Source organism: Hemiscyllium ocellatum, chromosome 19, assembly GCF_020745735.1.
Source record: "Hemiscyllium ocellatum isolate sHemOce1 chromosome 19, sHemOce1.pat.X.cur, whole genome shotgun sequence".
Taxonomy (NCBI): domain Eukaryota; kingdom Metazoa; phylum Chordata; class Chondrichthyes; order Orectolobiformes; family Hemiscylliidae; genus Hemiscyllium; species Hemiscyllium ocellatum.
In genome coordinates, this window is record NC_083419.1 from 56,928,934 (window position 1) to 56,956,693 (window position 27,760).

The 27,760-nt window shown below is 41.5% G+C and overlaps 2 protein-coding genes across 3 annotated transcripts in view; one reads left to right on the plus strand and one right to left on the minus strand.

Annotated features, from left to right (window-relative positions):
• nampt1 (nicotinamide phosphoribosyltransferase 1) overlaps positions 1 to 1,426 on the minus strand; it is a 31,344-nt gene extending 29,918 nt beyond the window's left edge. The window contains exon 1 of the mRNA XM_060839941.1: positions 1,197 to 1,426. Coding sequence (XP_060695924.1) covers positions 1,197 to 1,250 — 54 coding nt within the window. The 5' untranslated portion in view covers positions 1,251 to 1,426. The remainder of the gene's footprint in view (positions 1 to 1,196) is intronic.
• cdpf1 (cysteine rich DPF motif domain containing 1) lies at positions 668 to 27,760 on the plus strand. Of its 2 annotated transcripts, none has more exons than XM_060839943.1 (4): positions 668 to 728; positions 16,663 to 16,775; positions 23,124 to 23,235; positions 24,990 to 27,760. In XM_060839943.1, the coding sequence occupies exons 2-4, from the start codon at positions 16,663 to 16,665 to the stop codon at positions 25,095 to 25,097; spliced, it is 333 nt and encodes a 110-aa protein (XP_060695926.1). In that variant the 5' UTR covers positions 668 to 728; the 3' UTR covers positions 25,098 to 27,760. The 2 variants fall into 2 exon arrangements, with proteins under 2 accessions (XP_060695926.1, XP_060695925.1); XM_060839942.1 differs by lacking the exon at positions 668 to 728 and adding an exon at positions 1,521 to 1,786.

Sequence of the window (27,760 nt, forward strand, 5' to 3'; positions counted from 1 at the left end):
TGGATGAAATGAGGCATTTCCAGTCAAACACTGCCTCCTGTCGGTTGAATGAATCGGAATTTCGGTTAGAAGAACTGAAGCAGAAATAAATTTAAAACCCGAGCAATGCTAGCTAGCACTCAAAACAGGTTGATAAAACGAGAGGAAAACCCAGTCAGTCACAGGGAAAAATAAAGAACACTATCGAGGAGTTATTACATTTCAATTCGCCAATTGCACCTAACCCGGACTTAGGTTTAATAAGCCGTGAACTTCGATAGGTGTAGCACGTAAGAAATGGAAAGCTGCCCAGTTATGAACAGCAGCAACCAAGGATAACCAGAAGTCACGCTGTGTCATTAGAAAGTCAGAGCAGAAAATACTCGTACGCCTATCCAAACTAACCCAAATAACATTACATTCATTTTCAATGATTATGCAGCCTTGACATTTGGAACAAAAAGACGTCTCTTTTTCTGAAAAAGAATCTTTCAAAAGAAATGTCAAGTGTGCAAGTGGCGAGAAACTGGAGTCGCATCATTGAAAAGTATCTACAGAAAATCCCCACCAACCACCCTCCTTCAGTTTCATTTCCTTGACCAGAAAAAAAACGAGAGGAATCGAAAAGAGTAGAAATGCTTTCGATTTCGTCTGAGCTGAAGCGAAATGGTTAAAACCTCGGGATGGACAGCTCTCTGGGGGAGGGTAGACAGAAACCGGAGAGGAGGGAAGGGAGACGGTGATTACAGGTGCGTTTTACAGGTGGAAAGACTGACTCTCAGGCTCTGCTGGAAGGTGGGGGGGTGGTGGTGGGGAGTAAATTTCCTGCACTCACCCACTGCCGTGTCCAAAATAGGACGCGCTGAAAGGGTCGGTGACAAGAGCCGGGGTTTCCCACCATCACCACCTCGGACAGCGGCCCTCCCACATCCCCCCTCACTGCCTGCACCAACCCCTCCACACGCCCCCTCTCTGGTCTACATCACTGAGAAACCCCAGGCTCACTCACCCGGGCTGTGGGGGCCGGCCGTGCAGGGGAAGGAGGGGGGCAGTCTGGCCTGGATCTCCCTCCCTCCCAGGGGAATGCACCCGTGTATAAATAGCGCCTGGATGGCCGTTTAACCTTTACCAGGACCGCGGCCTACGGCGGGAGTTGAATGAGCACCGCGCCGTGGAGGTGATCACCGGGAGTTGACGGTGGGGAGCGGCCGCTTTACCTTGTAAGAATCAGTGCCCAACAGGATATTGAAATCGCCGTTGCGACTGTCCATCGTATGCCACTAACGTTCCCCTCTTTCCCGAGGTGGGGTGGGGGGGAGGGGGGCGCGGTTGACCAGGAGCCCGAACAGCGATCCGACTCCACCTCGTCGTCGCACCCTCCCACCGCCGCTGCTGCCGAATGGCCCACTAGCGGCGCGCGTGCCCCTTTTTTTTCCCTGGCGCCCGGGGCAGCGCGGCAGCACGAGTAAGTCTCGCGAGACAAGGGAGGCGGGGTTAACGTCCGCGCGGCCCCCGGCACCCGTCACACTGGGGCCGTGATGACGCGCCGTAGGATCACGTGATGTGGAGGTGGCCCGGCCCACCCCACCCCTGCGCGTGGGCCGAGATTTCGTTGGTGTGGGGCTTTTTGGCGGCGGCCGTTGAATTCCTGGAGTGGGACTGGAACCCGGTCCTTCTGATCCAGCGGGCGTGACACTACCACTGCGCCGTAGGACTGTTAATGCGAATGTGATCGTAGAGAGGCAGCAAAGCCTTGCATCTGGTTGCGAATGCAAATAACGACGGTCTCAGCGCCGGCATCTTTCAGGTACCTCGGAAATTTACTCCCCATTTGCCACAAGAGAGGGCAAAGTAGGAGCAGATGAAATACAGAATGGAGGCGAAGACTATTATCTAAAGGCATTGTGGAGGTGCTGGTGTTGGATTAGGGTGGACAACGTTAAAAAAAATCACACGCCACCAGACTCACCGACTTAAAGGGCATTTAAATGGTCATTGGATAAACATACGGATGGTAATGGAACAGTGTGGGTTGGCTGGGCTTCTGGTTAGTTTCACAGGTCGGCGCAACATTGAGAGCCTGTACTGCGCTGTGTCATGCTCCAACAGGTTTATTTGGAAGCACTAGCTTTTGGAGTGCAGCTCCTTTGTCAGGTGGCTGGTGGGGCAGGATCATAGGACACAGAATGTGTAGCACAAGCTCATCATGTCACACAACTGATGTGACATATTGGACAAACCTAGATTACTGTTAAGACTTTCGTCTTTTAGAATGGGTTTGCAGGTTTCAAATCATTAGTATGTAAACCCAGAACTTCTTCCCAAGATAACTTAAGGCTTTATTTTAAAAATGTGACGTCTCAGCTCAGACAATGCATTAAAGGTGTGAGTTGGAGTCTCTATGTATTCCAGTCTTGAGTCAGACTGGTTCAGTTTCCAAAGTAGGAATTTATAAAATGTTACATGAATTGACTGCCAACAGATTGTGTGCTTTTTGAACAAATGCAGTTCTTCCCATAGACTTGTGTCTATGCATGCATGTGAGGCAGGGAGTGTGTATGTGCATGTTAGAGTGTGTGCGTGAGTGTGACGGAGTATGTGCCTTTGAGAGGATCTGCGTGTGTATGTATGTGTACTTGTGTCTGAGTATGTGTGTGAGAATGTATGGTGTAATGGTGTTAAAATACAGATTTGAGATGGCCCAGGGAATCCCTTGTGGACTCAACCTGTAAGACACTGTTGGTTCGTTTCGGAGATCGTACTCTTTGGTAATCTGGAATAAAAGACCTCTTACAGATGGCTTAGTTTAATTTTATTCATCCCCTTTATTTACCAATAGCATCACTGTTACAACATAACACTAATACCTATAAGCTAAACTAACTAGGTTCTAAAAACCCAGGAGAGTAGGATATCGCTCTTCCTTTAAGAGCCCTCATGGGCTACTCTGTCTTACTGTCACAAACAGGCTTCCTCTATACAAAATGATTACAAAAAACACTGCAAGTTCTTAATTAAACAGATAACAGTGAAAGACAATAATTCGTAAGGAAGAGAAGTTAATTGACAGATCTGTATGGGTTTGACTGATCACTCCTACGGGCCTTGAGCTACCCATTCGGTGGGAAAGCAAAATCTACCGAGTTAGGCGTCTGCTGGTGAGATAAGTTCCTATAAAGAAATACAGTCTAAATTAAGTGGGAGATGTCATAAGATAACTTTGCACAGCTCACATGTCTGATACCTTTGTTTTACGAAATGGCTTATTAGCAAGGAGGGCAAACTTTTAACCGTAAAATGGCTTCCCGACTATTGGAGAAATTTGCCCAATAGGTAAGAGATCACAAAGCACAGCTTGAAGTGAAATTGACAAACAGTTTATTGCAAGCCATATTGCTGGAAGAGAAACTCACGAGGCTGACACAGAACTGCCAATCTGTACAGGTAGATCAGAATTTCTCTTCCCAGAGCTGAGGATGAGACCAGTTTTATTATAATGCTGCACAATAAGGCTGATTAAGAAATGGGGTAACTACAGTATATCTGGAAATGGAGTAATCTAGTTAGAAGGATGCTAATTGGAAAACAGTTATCGGATGAATGTCCTGTTCCTTCACACATTGCAACATCCTAAGAGTATCGCTGGTTCCTTTCCTCTTCACAGGTAGATGTTAATGTCTTCTCTGAAGTGGTGAGGTGTTTCCATTGTCTTGTTCTTGGAGCATGTCCTTGCTGGTGCCTCTCTATCTGACCTGCTCTTTGTGTGGCTTTGGTATTGCTCTTGGGGCTTTGAATTATCTGTGGTGCTCTGTCATTGTTAGCAAGCTTGAAGTGTACTCCCTTTTCTGTGTGAGCTGTCTGATCTGGCTTGTGAGCCTGCTTAGGAAATCTGGGTGGTTTTTGGTACAGTTTAGCCAATTTTGTTTTTGTGGGCCTATCGTGGTTTGGCAGGGTGGCAGATCTTTACTCACAATGACAGATTATGTCAGAATCTCTTCGATGTCAGGTTTAGAATAATTTTAAATTTTGAGCAGACTCCTGCTTTTTATCTTGAGCACAGAATCATTCTGTATCTGAGGCTGAAATGTTACCGTAAGGTTGCATTTAAACTGATTCATTAGTCTCAAATTAAACATGCTTTCTTTGCAGAGTTGTGATTCAAATTCAAATAAGACATAAGATCTGATTAGTTAGAATTGTCAGTGGGGCGGTCTGTAGAAACAGCAAGTAAGTTAAAGCTTCATCAATATTACTTTTTATAGACTTTGCATTTCATAACCAGTAATGGCTAGTCAAAATCATCATAAAATCTCAAAATGCAATTAAATTCAATCCATAGCAAGTAAGCACAAAGTTAATTTTCTACTGGCTTCGGCAGTCTTAGCACTAAAATGGTCTCTGTCTCTCTTTCTTTGTCTGTCTGTCTGTCTGTCTGTCTCTCTCTCTCTCTCTCTCTCTCTCTCTCTCGTGTTCTTTTTGAACTCTCAAGTTAGGGACTTGTAACAGAAAAAATGTTTTTCCTTCTGTATCTGCCTAGCTTGCAAGGGGTAATAACAATCCATTATAATTGATAGGACCTGACTGTCAATTACAAGGCTTTTGATCGGACCGAGTTTCGTTTCGAGGTCGGAATCAAACACTGTCATTAGTTTAGACAGTAGACAATAGATGCAGGAGTAGGCCATTCTGCCCTTCGAGCCTGGGAATGGCCATGAATTTTATCACTCTGTGTCCTGTTTACACAGATGTTCTTAATTGTCTTAAAGCATCCTGTTAATTACTTGGTGAGAATAGATGTCTTTGTCTTCTGCATAACTTGAGTTCCCCTTTTTTTTTGTAGCCTGACCCTCCCTGCCTGTCTGTTTTCTAGTGTGCAGAAAATGTCATAGATAGAGTCATAGAGATGTATAGTGTATATCCCCCATTTTCTGTGGCTCCACACAAAGGCCACCTTGCTGATCTTTGAGGGGCCCTATTCTATCCCTAGTTACCCTTTTGTCCTTAATATATTTGTAAAAACCCTTTGGAAATTTCCTTAATTCTATTTGCCAATGCTATTTCATGTCCCCGTTTTGCCCTCCTGGTTTCCCTCTTAAGTATACTCCTACTTCCTTTATACTCTTCTAAGGATTCACTCGATCTATCCTGTCTTGACATATGCTTCCTTCTTTTTCTTAACTAAACCCTCAATTTCTTTAGTCCTCCAGCATTCCCTATACCTACCAGCCTTCCCTTTCACCCTGACAGGAATGTGCTTTCCCTGGATTCTTGTTAACTCATTTCTGACATCACATTTTGGTCTAAATGTTTAAGGACAAGTTTTAAGGCTATAGACTTTCTCATTCCCTCCTTTTGTCATTTCATGACAACTACATAGCTTATATAAATGTAATTAGTCCATTCTGTTGATTTGTAATCTCAATAAGTCAGCGCCTCCTCAGGCGAGTCATCGTTCGGAGGAGCAGGGTCTGAAAGATACTGGATTTCTGCATGGAAGTTCGGGCATGGGGGTACAGGGGTAGACAAGGGTCGATTAACTAGAATTCCTCTTTGGCTTAGGTGAAAAGTCCATTTTAAGCATAAGCGGACGACAGTGTATGAGACCAAGGATTATCAGTACGTCCCACACAGCGCCTGTATTCAGCAAGTAAGCAAGCAAGCATAGCCAGCAAGGAACACTCCATCCACATGAATTGGATGATGGTGGGGCAGGTATCTTCCCTGCATCTTGACCCATTTTGTTGATAATATCTGTGTCGTCCAAAATGTCTTTTGAGAAGTCATCAACGTAGGTGCAACATTGCAGGTCAATGATTGAACAAGCGCCTCCTTCTTTAGCAAGGAGGAAACCTAGCACGAGCTGATTCTGAAACGTCATCATCCGGGTCTCCTGTAACTCTTTGTTCACCAGCTTCAAAGCGTGGCAGTTGAGTTGGCAAGTTTTTGATGTCCTACGCAAGGTCACTTATCTGACCTAGATTTGGAGACGCCGGTGTTGGACTGGGGTGTATACAGATAAAAATCATATAACACCAGATTATAGTCCATCAGGTTATTTGGAAGTACTAGCTTTCAGACCGCTGCTCCTTCATCAGCCCACAACCACCTGATGAAGGAGCAGCGCTCTGAAAGCTAGTGCTTCCAAATAAACCTGTTGGACTATACTGTGATGTTGTGTGACTTTTAAATTTCTATCTAATCTCGGGCCATCTCAACACCCCAGCCAGGAATAAGGCCTCCCAGCAACCTGGACCACCAGGTTTGTTTTTGGAAGAAATTGTGTAAGTGCCGTTTTGTTTTTCCTCTACTTTTTGTTTCGTACTGATTCACATGTTGGGTGGGGTTCCATTCATCATCTACTTCAGGTACTTCATGGTGGAGGGTGAAAAGTGGTAAGGTGTGTACTAGGGCACAACATCCATACCATCATTGGGTAAATATGGGTAGGCTTTGTTTTCGCATAGCCAATGAAGACTAATAGGAGTTCCGAGGGTGCACTTCTGTGAGTGAATGATGACTCCACTCAGAGTGAGAGCTGAATCCTGTAAACAGTGGGTGTTATCAAACGTTCGGTTGTCCAAGTATATTAATGGATGAAGTGCAAGAGTACTACCAGTGTCTTTGATAATATTTTTGCACAGTTTTTGCTTTACTTGCCCATGTCGTGGGTACTTTCAATGCACATTCTAACAGTGGAACAACGTTAACATTGAATCCTTCCGGTTTGCTGGCGCACTTCACAGGGTGACGCGCTACTTCTACTGAATGGGTTTTTCCACCACAAATGAGGGATTGCATAACTGGGTGAGTCCTATTTATACACTGTACATTAGAATGATGGGAGAGTGAGCAGATAACACATGGATCGGGGGCTTAACTTGAATAAAAAAACCATTAGGAACAGAAGGAGAATTGGAAGTGCGTAGTGTTTTTGGTCCTTCTTCGTCTTTCCAGATTGTCTTGTTAATTACAGCAGCTACTGAATACAGGGTACGTGTAAAGGTATTTCTGTCAGTCGGATAGGAGAGGATTCCATCATGAAGGTATAGGTGGTCAGTCTGATGGCAGTAGGTGCCTTAGGATTTGGTGATTTCAGTACTATGTGCTCAATACTGCAATCTGTACAGTTCGTTTTGAGAGGGGAACAGACAAACATTTCAAAGTAACAGCTTTCGGTTGACAGAGAGGATCAGGTTATGGAATTGTGCCATCCATCTCGTGATGACTGGCATAGAAGTGTTGCAAGGGTGACAATAAAGTTAAGAGTGATGTTTGGATAGACAATGTGAGTAGCTTAAATGAGGTTCAGCTGGGCAGCTGCATTCATAACTTACAATGGTTTTAATAAAGGTTTCATTTATACAGTTACATTGGAGTTTTAGCTCGTCTGAGATATCACAACTGGGTTGGTTATGTCCGGGCGCACATACTTTGGTTGGGTTTTCGTCGGATGCCTGCATCAGAACTAACTCTAGGATTGTGAAGGGGATACAAGCTTGCAATGTCTTTCTACCTTTACTGCAGTTTCCGTTGTCAGAAGAACTTGAGAAAGGACCTTTCCAGCGAGGGCCCAATATTTCACGCTTAAAGTCTTTCAATAGTTTGTAGTCACCAGGGTCTTTAAATGTTGGAGCTCTTTCTTCTTCCTTCCCTCGTATTTGATAGGTTTCTTTGTCCTGTTAATGATAAGACTGCGGTGCTTTGCTTAGCTTAATCAGCTATCTGTGCATTTCTTCTGCCATGATGTGCACATTAACAGGGTGTTGGGTAATTAATGGTGCAGACCGCTGAGTCCTCAGGGGCTTTCCATATATCAGTTCATCTGCCAAGAATCCTGTCTTTTTCTATGTCATGGTTCTCATATTAAAAAGGGCAGTTGGGAGTACTTGCAGCCAATTAAGGCTGTTTCTTCTACCAACTTGCTTAGCTGACCTTTTAAGGTACCATTGGCTCTTTCTACGATTTCTGCTGCTTGGGGATCGTTGGCAAAACAGAATTTTAAATTGTATTAGTGGATAGTGTAGTGGAATCACCTGTAGTATGACATGATGGTAAAAACAATGACTGCAGATGCTGGAAACCATATTCTGGATTAGTGGTGCTGGAAGAGCACAGTAGTTCAGGCAGCATCCGAGGAGCAGTAAAATCGATGTTTCGGGCAAAAACCCTTCATCAGGAATAAAGGCAGAGAGCTGAAGCGTGGAGAGATAAGCTAGAGGAGGGTGGGGGTGGGGAGAAAGTAGCGTAGAGTACAATAGGTGAGTGGGGGAGAGGATGAAGGTAATAGGTCAGGGAGGAGGGTGGAGTGGATAGGTGGAAAAGAAGATAGGCAGGTAGGACAAGTCATGGGGACAGTGCTGAGCTGGAAGTTTGGAACTAGGGTGAGGTGGGGGAAGGAGAAGTGAGGAAACTGTTGAAGTCCACGTTGATGCCCTGGGTTTGAAGTGTTCCAAGGTGGAAGATGAGGCATTCTTCCTCCAGGCGCCTGGTGGTGAGGGAGTGGCGGTGAAGGAGGCCCAGGACCTCCACGTCCTCGGCAGAGTGGGAGGGGGAGTTGAAATGTTGGAGAAGTTCGTTCAAGCACTCTGCTAGGAGGTGTCCAGTCTCCCCAATGTACAGGAGACCGCATCGGGAGCAACGGATACAATAAATGATTGTAGTATGTAGTATGACATGAACCTAAGGTCCCGGTTAAGGCCATCCTCACATGTATTGAACTTAGCTATCAGCCTCTGCTCAGCCACTTTATTGTTCTTTATCCCAAAGTCCGCCTTGGAGGACGGTCACCCGAAGATCCAAGGCCAAATGTTCTTGACTGCTGTGAAGTGTTCTTCAACTGGGAGGGAACATTTCTTTCTAGCGATTGTTGCGCGATATCCATTCATCTGTTGTCGTAGCATCTGCTTGGTCTCGCCAAGCTACCATACCTTGGGACAATCTTGTCTGCAGCGTATGAAATAGACAACGTTGGCTGAGTCACATGAGTACCTGCTGCATATGTGGTGGGTGGTGTCTTGAGCACAAAGGGACTTTTTGGGAGTTCTTGTTCAGAATTCTCTTAAGGTTAAAAAACAGTTTCACTTGGCAGTTAGGCAGGCAAATCAGGGATGTGCTGCTGAGGTTGTATAAGGCACTGATCAGACTGCACTTGGAATATTGTGAGCATTTTTGGGCCCTGTATCTAAGGACAGATGTCCTGGCATTGGAGGAGATCCAGAAGAGGTTTACAAGAAAGACACCGGGGATGAATGGGGGAGGCATTTGGCAGGTTGATAACTGTAATGAGTTACACTAATGAACAACCGTCTGTTTTCATGGGAAAAAAAAACAAAGATCTGCAGATGCTGGAAATCAGAAACAAAAACAAAAAATTGCTAGAGAATCTTAACAGATCTGGCACCTTCTGTGCAGAGAAAGGAGGGTCAACACTTCAGGTCCAGTGACCTTTCCTACAGACCTGACATTTTAAGTAGGCACCCAGATACTCCTTTAATGTTGCAAGTGTACTTGCCTCCACCACCCTCTCAGGCAGTGCTTTCCCTATTTCTACCATCCTCTGGTTGGAGAGAAAAAAAAAGTTTCTTGGATCTCCTCTTAAACCACTTACTCTTCACTTTAAATTTAAGCCCCCAGTTCTTAGACAAGTCTGCCATGGGGAAGACACTTTCACAATCTAACTTGACTATGCATCTCAATCAGATCCTTCCTCAGCTCTAAAGTAAAAGAAAACCGAGCTCATCCAAACTCTTTTCATAACTGAGACTTTTCATCCTAGGCAACATCCTGGGGAATCTTCAAGTGCAAGTACATCCTTCTGATAGTTTGGTGATCAGAACTGTACATAGTATTGCATCTGTGGTCCAACCAATGTTTTATAAAGCTGTAACAAGACTTCCTTGCTTCTATATTCTTTGTTTGGTGAATGAAGGGAAGCGTCCCGTAAGCTGCCTTTACTACCTTGTCTTCCTATGCTGACACCTTCAGGGATCTATGGCCTTGTACAACAAAGCCCTTTCATTCCTCAGTACACCCTTGGTGTCTACTATTCATTGTGTTTATCCTTCCTTTGTACCTCCCTTTGTATACACATCTGGTGCCAATTCATCTGTGACTAACCTTCTTCCACTAGCTAAACAAACACCACATAAAATATGTGTTTGTATCTTGTTTTTAATAAGTGCAACAATTCCTTCCACATTCCTTGCTTTTTAAAATAGTCCTTTTTCCATTTCAGTCCACAATCAGAATTATAGAACCATAAAGATATTAGCCTTTACAAAAAGCAAACTATCATTTAAAAAATATTGCGTGACATTTTGTAATAAATGATTTAGTTCAGAGGGACACAAGCAATTGCCATAAAGTGGAAGCAAAACCCAATGGTAAAATGACAAACACTAAATTCAGAGCAATTACTTTTTAAAAAGTCCAATACCATTCAAAATGCACCTCCTCACACTTATTAATGCATTGCTCTACTCAGTTTTCCAGCTGATGAATACCAGACTGTAGCATGAGACCATCCTCCTCAAGATGGTCCCATCTCAATCAACACCAACAATTTTTCTGTCATCTGCAAATATGCTAATTATACTTTCCAAATTCATATCCATGTCATTAATGTGCATAACAAACAGCGAGGGTTCCGACAGTGATTTTTCTGGTATACCACTGATCACAGGCTTCCAATTGAAAAACTAACCCTTCACCATCACCCTTTGCCTCCCAATTGTACTCCAAGTTTGGATCTATTTTGCCAACTTGCCTTGGATTCCATAGTCTCTTACCTTTTGGCCTGGCCTTGCATGTGGTACTTTGCCAGATGCTTTACTATAGACCATGTAAACCACATCAGTTGCACTACCTGCATCAATGTATTTAGTCAATTAACTTAGCCAGGATCTCCCTCTAATAATCCATGCTGATCATCACTGATTAATCCCTCCCTTTATAAAAATTGATTAATCCTGTCCTTCAGAATTTTCAAGACAGATTTTTCTCCAGGAGGTGCAGTATTTGGAGTTAGATTACAGATCAGCCATCATCTCATAAATTAGACATTAGGAGTTGACTTATTTATGACTGTCTGTATAATCAAAACAAACAATGACAATGTAGAGTATAATGGCATAATTATGTATCATTAAATCATGGTATCATGGATACCAATTTTTGCCTCTGTACCCTGCAGTGCCTCGAAGTCTGCAAGACCATTTGTCTCAACTGAATGACTAAGCATGATTACCCTCATGTCATAGTTGGGAAATCAATTGTAAAAGTGCCCTATTGTGGGGAATCCAGAATGCATAATTTAAAAATAAGATCTGATTTGAACAAAGTCCAAATGATAGTTGTTCTGCAGCTTTGCTCTCACTTTGGGAATGCATAGTCGGGACAATTCCTGGCTCTGTGAACTGGACTGGGAAATTGACCTGAAAATTTGGTATTCATTCAGGAGGAGGTGAAGTTGTGAAATAAAAACAGAAATTGCTAGAATACATGGCAGTCAAAAAGTGTGGTGCTGGAAAAGCACAGCTGGTCAGGCAGCATCTGAGCAGGAGAGTCAATGTTTCAAGCCTAAGCTCTTCATCAGGAATGAGGGGGTGGCCCAAGGGGGCTGAGAGATAAACGGGAGGGAGGTGGGGCTGGGGGGAAGGTAGCTGGGAATGTGATAGGTAGATGAAGGCGGGGGTGAAAGTGATAGGTTGGAGAGGAAGATGGACTGGATGGGGGGGAAGGAAGATGGACAGGTAAGACAGTTCAAGAGAGCGGTGCCACGTTGGAAAGTTGGATCTGGGTTAAAATGGAGGGGGGTGGGAGGGGGGGGGAATGAGGAAACTGGTGAAATCCACATTGATCCCGTGTAGTTGGAGGATCCCAAGGTGACTTAATGAAATAAGATCCCATGGTGTTGGAGGTAATATATGAATATGGACCTAGAACTGGTTAACAAACGACAGAGTTGAAATAAGGGGCAATTTTCAGGATGCAACCTGTAACTGGTCGAGTACTGCAAGGATCAAAGCTAGGTCATAATTATTTACAATATCAATGATTTGGAAGAGGAAATTGAAGGTATTAAAGCCAGGTTTGCAGATGAGACCAAAATATTAGGGAAGGTACAGAGTAAGGGTGACATTAAAACATCTGCAGAGGGATATAGATAGTTGAAACAAATGGGCAAAAACATGGCAGTTGGAATATAATGTGGGAAAATATGCACTTGGAATGTGAAGTGAACAGAGGAGTGAATGTGACTTAAATGGAGAAAAACTGCAGAAAGCTGCAGGACAGTGATTTGTGATTCCTCATGCATAACTTGTATATGAGATTTTTATTATTTAATTAGATAAAAGGGAAGGCAAATAGAATGTTGGCCTTGATCTCAAAGGGCATGGAGTATAAAAATAGGAAGTCTTGTTAAAACTATACAAGGTTGTAGTCAGATCACAGTTGGAATACTGTAAACAGGTTTGGGTCCCTTATGTAAAGAAAGATTTACTAATATTGGAGGTAGTCCGGAGAAGGTTCATTAGGCTGATCCTCGGTTTTAAGGGACTGTCTTATGAGGAGAGATTGAATGGGTTGGGCCTTTATTCATTGGTCTTTCGAAGAATAATGGCAATCTTGTTGAGGGATATAAGATTCTTGAGGGACTTGAGAGGGTATGTGAAGGAAAGTTGTTTCCCCTTGTGTGAAAGTCTAGATCCAAAATGCATAAAGTCAAGATTAAAGGATTTTAAGGACAAGTCCTTAGCATCGGTGAATCCCTGTGAACAGGACACTAAGTGATAACATTCACGTCCGATCCCTTGTGAAATTAATGACAGTGTTTGATTCTGACCCTGAAACAAAACTCAGTACTATCAAAAGACGGTCAGATCCTGTCAATTGTAATGGATTCTTATTACCCCTTGCAAGCAAGGTAGACACAGAGAGAAAAACATCTTTGCTGTTACAAAACCCTGACTTGAGAGTTCAAAAGGACATTAGAGAGAGACCACTATAGTGCTGCAGGCCAGTAGAAAATTAACTCTTAGTGCTTACCTGCTATGTTTGAACTTAATTGCATTTTGAGACTTTTTGATGATACTGAGTAGCCATTACCGGGTATTAAATACAAACTCTGTAAAAGGTAATATGATGAAGCTTTAAATTACTTGCTGTTCTCGCAGATCACTCTCCAGACCTGACAGACTGTCCCACTATCAATTTTAACAAATTAGATCTTGTGTCTTATTTGAATTTAAATCACAGTCCTGAAAAGAAAGCATGTTTAGTTTGAAGACTAATGAATCAGATTAAATGTAATCTTACAGTATCATCTCAGCCTCAGGTACAGAATGATTCAGTGCTGAAAAAGTAGGAGTCTCCTTTTAGCTTAGAAATTATTCTCGGCCTTTCATTGAAGAGATTCTGGCACAATGTGTTGGAAAGCCATTTCATGGTCAACAGTTTACCCTTCTTGAAGCCATTTTGTAAAACAATTGCGTCTGACATGTGTGCTATGCAAGGTTACCTTATGAACTCTCCTATTAGCTCAGGCTGGTGGGTCTTTATGATAGTTTATCTCACTAGCAGGCGCCTAACTCGGCTGGGTATGTTTTTCCCACCTGACGAATGGCTTAGGGGGCCTGTAGGAGTGATTAGTCAAGCTTACACAGACCTGTCAATTAACTTTTCTTCCTTACGAATTATTGTCTTTCACTGTTGTCAGTCTAATTAAGAACATGCAATGTTTTTGTAAACTTTTGTATAAAGGAAGCCACTTTGTATCAGTACATCAGAGTAGCCTGCTGGGGCACTTGAAGAGCTGGTACCCTACTCTCCTAGGTTATTAGAACCTAGTTAGTTTGGCTTAAAGGTATCAGTGTTATGTTGTAACAGTGATGCTACTGGTAAATAAAGGGGATGACTAAAAATAAGTTAATCTGTCTGTAAGAGGTTTTTTATTCCAAACTTCCAAAGAGTACGATCTCTGGGACGAACCAAGACAGAGGCTTACAGGTCTGAGTCATCCATAAGGGATTCCCTGGGCCATCTCAAACCTGGACTTTAACAGGATCACCCTTTTAAAACAGAGATTAAAGGAATTTTTTTTCTCTTAGAGGGTAGTGAATTTATGGAATTCTTTATCACAGTAGGCTAATGAGGTTGGGTTGTTAAGGCTGAGATTGACAGACTTTTCATCAGTAAAGCCGTCAAGAGTTATGTGGAAAAGGCAGGAAAATGAAGTTGAGGATTATAAGTCAGATTAGTTGTGATTTTATTGAATGGTGGAACACACTTGAGGAGCTGAATGGCCTCCTGTTGCTTCTACTTGGAAGTACACGCACCAGAAAAAAGAATAGAGGGCATATTATTACAACCTGTGCTACTAGCTAGAGTGCATGTGTGCAGTCACATGGAAAGAAAAACAAATGGGTCTTGGCATAGGAAGTTTGGAGCTGCACCCTGACAAGCATCTGTGCCTTCCAAGAAGAAGTGGTGAGCAGTCACAGAAAAGTGGATATTGTCTGTAACTGATGATTAATGCAGAAATGATGGATTCTTAAATGACTCAAAAATTTCAAATAACATCATAAATGTCACAAACTTTCAATGATTCAGATCTGTCACAGTGAATGTTAAAGTACTCGGTAATACTTTCTGTTTTGATCGTCCGATCAAATAGAAGTGAAATAGTGCCAACATATGCTCTGATCTGAGCCAGACATTTTTTCTTTCTTAGTTTTACTTGATGCTATGTCAGTGTAATTGACTTTCAGTCAGACACATGGGGAGATGATGGTGTCATGGTTATACTACTACTAACTGATAATTTAGAGGCCCATACTTCTGTGGTAGACATTTATAAAATCTGTACTTGAAAGCTAGTCTCAGTAAACTATGAAATTATTGTAGTTTATCATAGAAAGACTATCTAGTTCACCAATGGCCTTTAGGAAAGAAAATCTGTCATCTTACATGTTCTGAACCAATCGCAAAACAACTCTAAACTGGTCTCTAAAGTGATCCACTCTGATCAGGGATATTTGGAATGGACAAAGTCTCATCCACATCCCATGACATTAAAAAAAACAGCCAGAACCAACTTGTTTACTCTTGAGTGTTGTGGTAAGCACTGACAGGTTCATTGGACTTTGCAATGATGTTTATATTAGGATATAGAAAATCACATGCAGTGAACAGCATGTACTCTTGTTTCTGTGTCGTCTTGGGCAGCAGCAAGTCGAGATTCGGAAGCTATCATATATGGCAGGTATGGTGATATTGACAGAATTGTGTACATCATTCCAAAGCAAACCCTGATAGTAACACTCAACAACTAAAAAAAATTGTTTAAACTCACTGGATTTATTGATACCGGTCCTATATCTTTTACTCTTCTTTTAAAAGTTCTTTATATGTAACAGAACCAACAATCTCAAATTACAAAACATTGAAAGATAGCACCAGAGGAAACACAGAAAACTATATTCAAAGAAAAGCAACTGTTCGGGGGAGCTGAGCAGTAATTTTCAATGCAGAGGAGGCAGCAGCAGGACTGAGGTGACAAGCCAGGGGAATCCAAGCTGACATTCTCTCAAGCACAGTAAAGTGAATCAGCATGAGAGAAGTCTTCAGGAGGTTGCCAGGTGATCTCATAGAAGTTTTAAAATCATGAGGGGTATAGATGGGGTTAATGGTAGGTGTCTTTTCCCTTCAGTTGGGAAATTTCAAGATTGGGGGCACAATTCTAAGGTGAGCGTAGAGAGATTTAAAAGAAAAAGGGGACAATTTTTTTTCTGCAGAAGGTGGTTTGCAAGTGGAATGAACTTGCTGAGGAAGCAGTGGATATGGGTTACAATGTTTAAAAGACATTTGAATAAGTACATGAATAGGAAAGGTTTTGAGGGATATGGGCGAGGATCTGGCAGGTGGGACGGGTTTAGTTTGGGATTATGTTTGGCATGGACTGGTTGGACCAAAGGGTCTCTTTCTGTGTTATATGACTGAGTGTAACTGAAATCAAATCTTGTCTTTTCACTTCAATGTGTGTTGAGCAGGTTCATAATTGAAAACAGGAGATCTCACTGATCAATTCTCCCTGATATTGTTGGGGTTGCTGAAGTCAATTATTTTCCCCACAGATACTCAGTGCAAATCTGTAGGGGATTCTTGACTCTCTACTTCTGCATCAGTTACAGTCATTGAGCCAATTTGCCAATTTGGCTAGGAGCAGGAGTGGGTCATTTGGTCCTTTTGAGTCGAATCCACTATTCAATACAGTAGTCCCCTCGTACCTGCGGGGGATACGTTCCAGGACCAACCACGGAAGGCCAAAACTGCGGATAGGAGCGAACCCATTCATTTAAATGGGAAACGTACCTTCCCTGGTCCCTGGTCTGGAATGTTCCCTTTTATATGTTCGGGCCATGGGTAACTGAAACTGCAGAAAATGATTTCATGATACAGGGATGCTCTGTATGATAGCTATTCCTCAATGCCATACTCCTATTTTCTCCCCACATTTCTTGATGCCTTTAACATCTAAAATAGATTATCAGTCTCTTTCTTGAGTCTATTCAATGATTTGGATTCCACAGCCTTTTGTAGTAGAGAGTACACAACAATAGGAAACTTGTTTTGTCACATGTCGACTACATTGAAGTTGAAGTTATTTTTATGCTTTTGTTTCAGATGCAATCTGTTGAAGATCCAGAGCCAAAAGGAATGTTTGAATGCAGTTTGTGCAGGCTTAAAGCTCCATACAGCTACTATGGACAGAAACCACCAAATGCACGATCTCTTGTGTTAGTAAAATTTTAATGTTTGTAACAACATGATTTCCGTCAGCAGACTGTACGGATTCCCAAGTACCTATTTATAGAATCACTGAAACTTGGTGACCACATGGTTCATTTGCTCACTTTTTAAAGGAGCAGTCACGCTTAATTCCAATGTCTGTATTTAAAGTATATTCTGACTGTTTCAACTTGATGGCCTGAGATTTCCGTGCATTTACACCCAGATGTACTTGTAATCTGGTTACAATTTACGTAGATATAGTGTTTATAACAAGGTCAGTCAGGTTGACCTCCTAGAATATGAGTTCCCTAATTGGGACTGTTAATTTAGTCCAATCAGGGTGCCCTGGCTGGCATAAAAGAATAGAGTGTCAGCCATCCTGTTAACTCTAAGGACTGGCTTTGAGGAAGTTGGATCAGTATCAAGTGCTCTCCATGTGTAAATAAAAGGTGATGAGATATTGGTTTCTGTAGTGTTATTTCAGTGGTGACCAGATAAAAGCACCCTCCTGAAGAATCTCACAACAGTCGTCTTTGAGGGGGTGGGATGGGGTGATGGTAAACATTTCTTGAATCATGCTGTTGGGAAGCTTGACTTGTTTGATCCTGCCATCGAAGTCTGGGTCCAGTATGTGGAAAGAAAAATGTTATTTTTCCCAGGCAAATGACCAGGGCAGATAGGGAACAATGAGATTTCTTCTGACTGCTTTGTCATTTATTAGGAACTTAACTTGCCCAGAGACACCAGATATTAAAACTTTTCAAGTGTTGACAGATTTAGTTAAGGAATATTGTGACCCCAAGACTCCTCTAATTTTGAGAAGTAATCAGTTTCTCGACAATTCGAGAACCAGGGGAATCCATATTGGAATATGTGACTAGATTAAGATGACTGGCAGAGGCATGTGACTTTGGCTTAACCCTTAATGAATTTCTGAGAGACTGTTTGTTTGGTATATGGGATTACCGATGTAAGCATACAAAAACAACTACTGGCTGAAGCCCAACTAGTCTTCAAACAGGCACTACAACTGGCTTTATCGTTGAAAAATGTGGCAAGTGGAGCATATGAGTTACAGAGTATTCTGATGGAAGTAGACACCCTCACCAGTCCAACTGAGCTTGGGGAACACCACTTGAGTGATGGCAATTGTATAGCCTCACTCAGGATACATCCTGAACCGAGGGACTCTTGGTCAGCCCTCAGCAAAACACCAAAACAAAGCCAGATCTTAGTCATATGTTTAAAATTTTCTTCAGGATCCGGGCCAACAAGCCGTGTCATTACTCCCACCAGCAGGATTCAAGATAGCAAAAGGGTCCCATAAGACCTAAGTTGAGTAAGAGAACTCAAATGCCGGTATCCAGGAGAGTGCACATCTTGGAAAGTCTACCTGCATTTGGTTTGTAACAATATATTTGGATCCACAACAATATTCACCTAGTCCAAGACATGATCCATTATTGCCAAAGTGCTGGTCTCGAGCGCCTTTCTCTCCCTTGATCAGGAAAAGATATTCAACAGAGTGGATCACAAGTATCAGTGAGGGACTCTGTGAGATTTCAGGTTTGGGACACACTTTGTCGCCCAGATCCGACTGCTGTAAGCCACCACGGAGTTTCTAATGAAGGTTAGCGGGTCGCTGATGGCACCTCTACGCTTTGGGACAGAAGTGTCAGGGTTTTTCCCATCCAGCTAGTTTTATTCTCTGTGTGCAGCTGTTCCTATACTACTTGCTTCAGCAGCTGTTGGGTTTGGGTCTGCGTGGACACAGGGCTGGAGGTGGTCCAATCTATTTCAAGTCAGGAAATTCCACTGAAACCTTTACAGGCATAAATTTGTAATAATGAATGGACCACAAACCCAAACTAGATCTACTTGAAGACAACAAGGATGTGCAGCCCATAGTTTCAGGACGAATTCAGCAGTGACTCTAATACGAAGTGTATAAAATTACAACTTGGAACACTGTCCAGGAGGCCAAGTAGCAAATGCAGCTGCACTGAGGTGCCTCCTACTGGCAGATACATCACCGGTGGTACTGCCACTGGAAGAGTCTAATGGTTTTAAATTTTCTGGACACTATGCAGTCCGCTGACAATATTAGACTTTGGTAGAAAAATCTAGTTGTAGCAAAACTAAAACAGTTGGCCGTGATGGGATAACCAAAGGGCTATCACAAGCAGAACTGAAATCATTTTGGATCCAGAGAGTCCATATCACAGTAGAGGATGGCATATTATCTAGGAGAGCAGGAGTGATTGTCCTGAGTAAAGGTTGCCACCAGATATTGGCTGAGCCCAACCAGTTCATGCAGGGGTTTCCAAAATGAAGATGTTAGAGAGAAGTTATGCGTAGTGGCCAGGGTTAGATGCAGCCGTGTTGGTTGGGCAGTGCCCAGAGTGCCGATAAGAACAAAAATTACTGCTGGCAGCTCTCCCACAGTTGTGACAATTGCTGGATAAACTCAGGTCTCTGTTACATATCAACTATCCAGGGGTCAATGTTCTTAGGCATTGTGGACACACACACACACACACACACCCGCCCGCTGCTCAAAGTGGCTGGATGTGCATAGAGGGACAATGATAGAAAAACTGCGTGCATCTTTTGCAACACACACTCTCAGGAACATTGGTCACAGATAAAGGGTCATTGTTTACAAGCAGGGAATTTGAGTATTTCCTAGAGTTGAATGGTATTTGACAGATAAGGACAGTTCCCTACCATCCATCATCCAGTGGTCTGACAGAAAGAGTAGTTCAAACTTTGAAAGCAGTTTTAAAGAAACAGCTTCACTCGATGTCCAAGTTCCTATTTAATTATAGGATTACCCCTCATGTAACTGGGATAGCTCCAGCAGAGTTGCTAATGGGGAGAATATTCTGCACCTGGGTAAATCTGACCTCCCAAACCTAGGGGAGGGTGAAACGCCATCAGGAATGCCAGCGCTGACCACTTGCCTCCTCTGAGTGAGACAGTTTACTTCAGGGAATGAAGCTTGGTGCCAGAACCATGGAAGTAGCCCTGCATGGGTAAGAGGCATGGTTGATGCAAGGTGAGGTCCAGTGAGTTATGAAGTTCAATTGGGTGTGACAGTTCTGAACCTGCATGTGGACCATATGAAAGCTGCAAACTTGCAGTGTGGGAGAAAATGTGCCTGTCTCCTCAGCAGCCTCTCTGACTGTTCTGTGGGTTCTGTCTTTCCATCAACTGTTGGAGATACCTCAGAATCTGAGATGTACACCACAGATGTTGCTGCCTTAATGCCTTCGCCGCATGAAAAAGACAATTTCTTCTGACACGCTATGGTCGCAAGAGGCAAGCTACTGTGCATTACACACCATCTGTACCAGAGGCAGAGTTGGAGGAACCTGACCTGGTATTATAAAACACCAGCAGGTGATACGAGAAAAGAACTAGCCTATGTCCTTGGAAGGGATGTGGTGATTGTAACAAGATTATCCAGGTAGACCCCTCACACAAAATGGGTTCCCTGATTGGGGTTGTTAATCTAGTCTAATCAGGGACCCTCGGCTGACAGATACCACTGTTAGGTGGTCGTGTGGGGGAGAAAGAAAAGAAAAAGAAACTTGGTCACTGGCAGTTTAACAACATGGTGACTGGACTGGTCACTGGTCCGAGACTGGGATTGTTCACCCTGGATACATGGCAAGAACTACACCAAAATAAACCACCTCTCACTGAACAGCGACGGAAATTCCAGCAAGCCAGAACAGTCTCAAAAAAAAGACAATCAAGAAAAGAAAAGGTGTTTTAAGGGCCCACTTGTGGTACAGTGGTAGTGTCCCTATCCCTAGCCAGGAGACCTGGGTTCAAGTCCCACCTGCTCCAGATGTGTATCATAATGTCTCTGAACCGATTGATTAGAAAATTATATCGGTTTATCAGACTATTTTTATGTGATTATGTTTACTATTTCCTTTTTGATTGATGTAAGGTGGGATTTGAGGTTTGTCCTTTCCCTGTGAACTGATTGTACAGTGGGGTTTAGGGTCTGGTTTGCTGTCTCTTTCCCCTGTAAATTGCTGTTTCTTGTATACGGCTGTTAATGTTATATATTTGTTTGTATTTTGTACTGGTTAATAAATATGTTTTTTAAAAAAGGGTCAGAGGTTCTGTTCACTCTGAGAGCTGGTTATGTTTAGTCAAGGACTCTCTATAGGTAAATAAAGAGTGATAGGATACCAGGCTGTCTCGAGTTATTTCAATTGGGGCCTAAAAGTTTATGAAAGTTTGGGCGTATGCAGGTAACCCATATAATTAGAATAAGCCCCGAGTTGTCTTGCTCTTTTATGTCTATCCATCAAACCCTCTGTTTGATCACAAACTTCACCCACCAAATTGGGCATATCCCCAACTCTTAAATGGGAGTATCTTTACTGCATTTGTTCAGTGGGGTCTCACCACTTTTATGTGAATCAATAAACAAAGTTAATTTCAGGTCTTTTAATTGTGACCTTGATTTTTTTCACAGAAGCCCCTCAATGGATTAGCTTTATATTCATTTTAAGTTCTATACTACTCCTAATGATATTGGGCAGGATGATTTGGTGTATCTTAACGGGAAAACTGAGGGAGAAATTATGTACATTTTCAGGGCTGACTTGGGTGTTTTTAGTTCAGGAAGAAGCTTCAGACCTTAAACTAGAATGATATCTAGTCACCAAGGATTAAATTACAGAGAAAGATTTCACGGGGAAGGATTATATTTCCTGCAATTTTGAAAATACGGGTAATTTGATCAAAACATTTAAGATATTAAGGGACGAAAACAGGTTGCTGGAAAAGCTCAGCAAGTCTGGCAGCATCTGTAAAGAGAAGTCAAAGTTAGCATTTTGTGTCCGGTGACCCTTCTCCAGTTCTGAGGAAGGGTCACCAGACCCAAAACGTTAACTTTGATCTCTCTTCGTGGGTGCTGGTAGACCTGCTGAGCTTTTCCAGCAACCTTTTTTTTAATGACATGTTATGGGAAACTGACAACTTTCTCTATATTTCTTATGTTTTTAGGAGTCTTGGACTAGATTAAAGATTAATGTCACCGGTTTTTTAGGAGTGAATCAAGTGTACACTTTTACATGGAAAAGGTGGGAGAGGTTTGAACCCTGTTCCACAAATAGTAATTGATGCTAAACCAATTGTTAATTTTAATCTGCAGTAGGTAGATTTTTGTTAACCAAAGGTATTGAGGCATATGAGGCAATTGAGTTAGTTTAGCGATCCACTGTAAATTTAGTGAATGATGAACTGTTTCTCTATTGAATCATAAATGTAGAAATAAAAGAGCATTGTTCCATCTCTGATAATGTTTCTACAAAAGTCCCTGGACCACTCACAATCCAAAGATATTACATCAGACTGCCAGGAAAAGTTCATGCCACTTCTAATAGTTACTTGGCTCTGTAATGGAATTGACAGAAATCTCGGAATATTTAATTTGCCCTGCTTTCTTGGTGTGTTATGATGGCAAATAAATAAGTCGATAATCTATATAGAGTGATAAACACTTTTTTTGGGGAAAAAGCAATCTGACAGACTTATCACATTTAAGAAAAGGTCCTTTCAAGAATTATAAGTATCTTTGTACTTAACATCTAAATGATCTTATTGATTTTACAGAAGGATAGTCAAAATCTTAGTTAGTTTTAGGCAGGTATAGTCCTTCAGATATTTGCCTTTACTTAATTTTATCATCAATGCTTCAGTTATATCTGATTGATAGATGTTTTACTCCAAGACTGTTTTTGTACACTCCCAGGGCCCTGAGTCTTCCAATTTTATTCAGTTAATTCAGCATTCATTGCATGAAAAACTAATCTTGCAGTACTCCATTTTGATTTTATTAGGGTCTCAAAAATGGTTGAAACTCCTATTCCCGCACCCTTGATAGAAAATACACCCCTCATTATCATGTTCCCTACCTTGAAAGCCTCGAGCCAGCTAAATTAAAAATAAATTATTACTGTTGAAGAAAGTGGAAAGTGTTTCTGTGCAAGGGACACTTAGTCCATGGACAATGTATATACGATGTCAACCTGGATCAAATACAAACACGCGGTTTGTAATTTTTAATTTATTTTTAGAGTACTGTTGGAATTACCTCAATTCAAGATAACGTTAGCAGATTAAGCCAATTAAATGTTAAGATTTTCAAACCATTGAATGTAACAAATATGAAGAGTCTGGTGTTAGCACTAGCTAAATATATAAAAGCAGAACTGCTATTGGAGATCAACTTTGAAATGAATAAGAAATTATGACTTTGTGAGAATGGAGGCTGGCGTTTACCTATCCATTCTATACTATTTGTTTAATGAACTTTCTTTTCACAGACTCTTAGAAGAATGCTATACCATGAATGATCCATTCACCCCTCAAAGGGACACATTTCTGATTCTTGGCTCCCACTGTTGTCTGTGCAACACTGTTGTGTGTGTTGGTCAGGTATGTGTACCACATAATTGTTCATATAACAGTACTTTTGGGGGAAGAAAGAACTTTGATCAGAAACAAAGTAGGCCTCAGTTTGCCCTGTATCTTTCTCACTCCTGGTTCTGATGCTGAGGCAGGTCAAACTGAAATCATTCCTTCTCATTTCCTCCTTTCCCTGTTCTGTACAACCTTGCTCAGGTGTGCCAAAGAGCCACTCACAATTTGCCCTGCTGCCACTCCATAACTTTGCTTTAGATCCCTAAGTTGTGTTCATTGTGACACACACACACTCTCTCTCTCTTCTCCCCCCCCAATGCTTTGCTTTGACTTATTCTTTGCCATACTTTGCCTTCCAGACCCTTGCACTGGGACTTCATAGAATCATGATAGAATCCCTACAGTGTGGAAACAGGCGCTACGGTCCAACAGGTCCACACCGATCCTGTAAATAGTAATCCACCCAAACTCATTCCCCAAACCTATTACTCTACATTTAACCCTAATTAATGCACCTAACCTCTACATCCCTAACACTACGGACAATTTAGCATGGCCAATTCACTTAACCTGCACATCTTTGGATTGTGGGAGGAGACCGGGGCACCTGGAGGAAACCCACATAGACACGGAGAGAATGTACAAACTCTACACAGACAGTCACCCCGGATGAGATGTTAAAGGGTTAATTTGTTCTGCTGACATGTAAGAAATTGGATGTCGTGGGGGTGTGTTTTTCTGTCTTGTAGGCAGGATGTGACAATCTAATCATACTCTGTAAATACTGTTTTAAGGAATAACCTAATCTCACATTGTTTCTGGAAATAATCTAATCATTTTACTTTGTTTTTGGGGTGGCATGTGACTATGTGGAAGAGGCAAGAGGTTGTGTCTTGCATGCATGACTGACTATGACATAAAACCCTGTATAAAGGGAGGATAGTTCCTTTGTTCAGAGAGCCTCGCTTGACATGCTGTGCAAGCATCACAGAGAGTGTTAGGTAATCCTCCAAAAACTTGTACTTGCTGAAATAAATCGTGGCCGTTCACAGATGTTGGCATATTGCAGTTGCATCATGCATGTAAACATCTCAAGAAGGGAACCTAACACAAGGCTGGAATCAAACTCGGGTCCCTGGTGCTGTGAGGCAGCAGTGCTAACCGCTGAGCCACCGTTCTGCTTTCTCTCCCCCCCACCCCCCCCACCTTTAGTTACACAGTTAAACTTATACAGTTTTGCCATGCTATCTCTTGTTGATGCATTGCTCATCTTTTTTATCCTAATTGCTGACTCTATTCTGTGTTTCTGTGATCTTACGTGATATTACCCTCCATTATCTTTCTTTGGTTGCTGTCCCCACTGGACCTCCCCTCTCTCATCTTACCTTGATTTGGTTTGGACTCGCAGCCCTCCTCCTTTGTCCATTTCTCCATGAGAGCTGACATTGAATCAGTATACCCCTGCACCCTTTTAAATACCTCTGCTTCTCAAAATCTTAACTTTAACTCCTTTAATTCTTTCTGATACATTGTAAAGTATGAGTTGCAATTTGGAGCATTGAGAAGAATGGTTGGCATTTGGCATCAAGGAACAATAGTTGAGGAAGTTTGCAGAGTAATATAGAGAAAACTAAATTCCCTGAAAGGAAATAGACTTTTGATGGAAATGGTGTTGGAGTGGAGCTTCAGATGACAAACATACCTATACATTTCAAAAACATCTTTTCACTAATGTTTTTCTTCCCTTTTTTGTTTAATAATGATCTTAGGAATGCAGTCTTTTTTATACAAAGCGATTCTGCATTCCCTGTGTGAAGAAGCATATAGATGAATTTCCTGAAGAAATTCAGCAGGACCTGCAGAAGAAAAAGCAGTAACAAACCTCAAGCCTTATGTGAACAGAGCAAAGAGGCAGCTTTAAGAAGAAAATATGGGGGTTAAATATTCACAGCAACCTGGACACTTGAAAGAGGTTTCCTTTCTATAAGTGAAGAGCAGTAGTTTATTCATAATTGAACTGTCTGCCACTTCTTTTGTAAAAACTTGCTATAACAGGAGAAAGCCCAGCAACATACTCCATTTAAGAAACAATATATTGGCATCATCTGCAGAAATAATGTTTTACGTGTCTGAGTTGGAGGGCTAATAGCCCTGCAATGATTACCAACTGACATATTGATCTACAAGAGGAGAAAAGATGATTGTGTTCCTCAGTCACCTTATCAGAGGAATGGGAAAATTTTGTCAATTGTTGAAATATTTCACAATATCAAAAACTCTTCTGCTTGTTGTCCCTTCCCTACACTACTCATCACCAGACGAGAATTAGAAACACCCCATTTACTAATTTCCATCTTTATATTGACAATACCCATTGCTTTTATTATTTATCTTCTTGACTGCACTGCTCTTATTCGGGACTCTATGTATAGTAATGTCTTTGTGAGTACTATTGATAATGCTATGGCAAAAGCATGTTGGAGAAACGATATTACTTTAGATAAGTACATCGCATATTTGCAACATCTGAGCTAGTAGGAAAATTGATAAAGCTGGCAACACTGAAAATTATATATTTGTTTGATAATAATTATGTGTTGGTATCTGAAAATGTGGTATCTGAAGCTTTGAAGCTATGAGCAGTGCTTGACCTCATGCTATTTACTGGTCTTATTCTCTCCATCGTTTCTGAGATCCTTTTGGGGTTCAAATAAAAGGGTATATTACAACAAGAACAACTTGCATTTTGTGAAACAAATTTAAGGTAGTAGAAGTTCCTTTGCACTCACTTCACAGAACTATTCACTGACATCGGAAATAAGGTAACAACAGCTTGGATAAAGAGTTTTAAAATGTTTTGAGGAACATGAGATAGAGGGACAGGAGTTTAGGGAGGTTATTTGAGGTGAGGCCCTAAGTGAAGTCACATCCCCTTTCTTCACCTTAAGATGCTCTGATATTTCAGGGGTGAAAATGGGCGAATATTCTGATGGATGGATTAATGTCCTCAAGTCCAACACTGAAGCTGTGAAAAATTTCAAGTTTTCTGTTGCTAATTAATTAACTTCCTCTTGCTTGGTTTCTTTTTGAGTTAACTTGTCTAAAATACTTACTTATTTCTAAATCTTGGTTTTCATTTTCTTGAATTCTGCATTCACTACTCTTTATTTCTTTCCACACCTCCCATTGCACCATATCTTCCCCACCTCCATCATTTGAAGATTCATCACTTTTAGAAGTGAAAATATATTTAACACAAGAATGGATGCAATAATCAAGCCTCTTAAAGGTTTAGCCGGTTCAGAAGTTTTATATATTTATGAATTCCTCTGTTTATGGCCAGATTTATCCAGCATTTAAACTGCTCCATTAATTACTTTGCTTTAGCAGTAACTTGTAATTGCTTTAAAATTTCAGGAAACGCACTTTCTGCTGAGCATTTTAGGCTTGATATTGAACAACTTCAGGTTTAACATAGCTTTTTATTTAGGTAATAGTTCGACTAATATGAATTGTCTCATAGCTGCAAGTTGAAGTATGGTCAATAGCAACTCAGTTTAAACCATCATTCTTAGGTTTACAGTATTCCAGAGATTGTGATTCAAGTCTTAATTGCAAATAGTCCAATTCCTTTTTCACTGACAATTCTTCAAACAGCTTGTTCACTATCTGCTATTTGCAAGACATTTACTTTTTAGCATGGCTTAGCTGAAACATTTCAGATCCTGCTATTCATTTCAGCAAGTTAAAATTTCCTGTCAATCATAAAATATAAGTGGAACTAATTATAATGGAGCTCCGGTAATAAAAGAAAAACATTGTCAAAAATTTGAAACAAAAACCAAGTGACAGAGAAACTTTGCAGGTCTGCCAGCATCTGTGGAGAGGGTTCATTTTTATGACTGTTCAGAACTGGGCTTTGGTAATGTTGTTTGATTGTCCAGATTTGCTACTTTCCATTTGTATTGGCTTGGGTTGGTGCTACATTGAAGCAATCAGTTGCTCCATATAGTAGAGTATTGGTAGAATGCAGGAAGTGAGGCAAGTTCTATATATCTATTCAATGAAGCTAAGACAGGTGCAAAGTCCAGTATTGGTTTCCAGAATTAATAATTAGCAAGTGAGAAGCAGTGATACCAGAGGCAATTAAAGGAAGGACTATTGATCAATCGAGAAGTCTACTAAGAGAACGACAAAAGTCTATAGCAATCCCAGGGAGTTAGTTAAGAAAGTGGAATAGTCAATATGATACCTCAAAAGAACAAAAGAGTTAATGGGTGCTTCCCTCTTCACATTCTTATCGAACTTCTGTAATTCAGTGCCATCAGAAATGAATAATATATGAAGAGCCATCTCAGACTTGAAACATTAACTTTGTTTCTCTCTTCACAGAAACCTAATGAGCTTCTCCAACATTTTGTTTTCATTCTATATGTGTTAAAGGATGATTGTAGCTTAAGAATGGCACCCATATCATGGGCACCATGAATGTTCAATGGATAAAACTGATCAAATAATAAATCCATAAGTTAAATTAAAA

Excerpts from the sequence above, each read along its gene's own strand:
- cdpf1 (XM_060839943.1), top strand. The coding sequence starts at position 16,663 with ATGCAATCTGTTGAAGATCCAGAGCCAAAAGGAATGTTTGAATGCAGT. Across the intron at positions 16,776-23,123 it reads CCAAATGCACGATCTCTTGT|ACTCTTAGAAGAATGCTATA; the intron begins GTTAGTAAAATT and ends TTCTTTTCACAG. Across the intron at positions 23,236-24,989 it reads CTGTTGTGTGTGTTGGTCAG|GAATGCAGTCTTTTTTATAC; the intron begins GTATGTGTACCA and ends TAATGATCTTAG.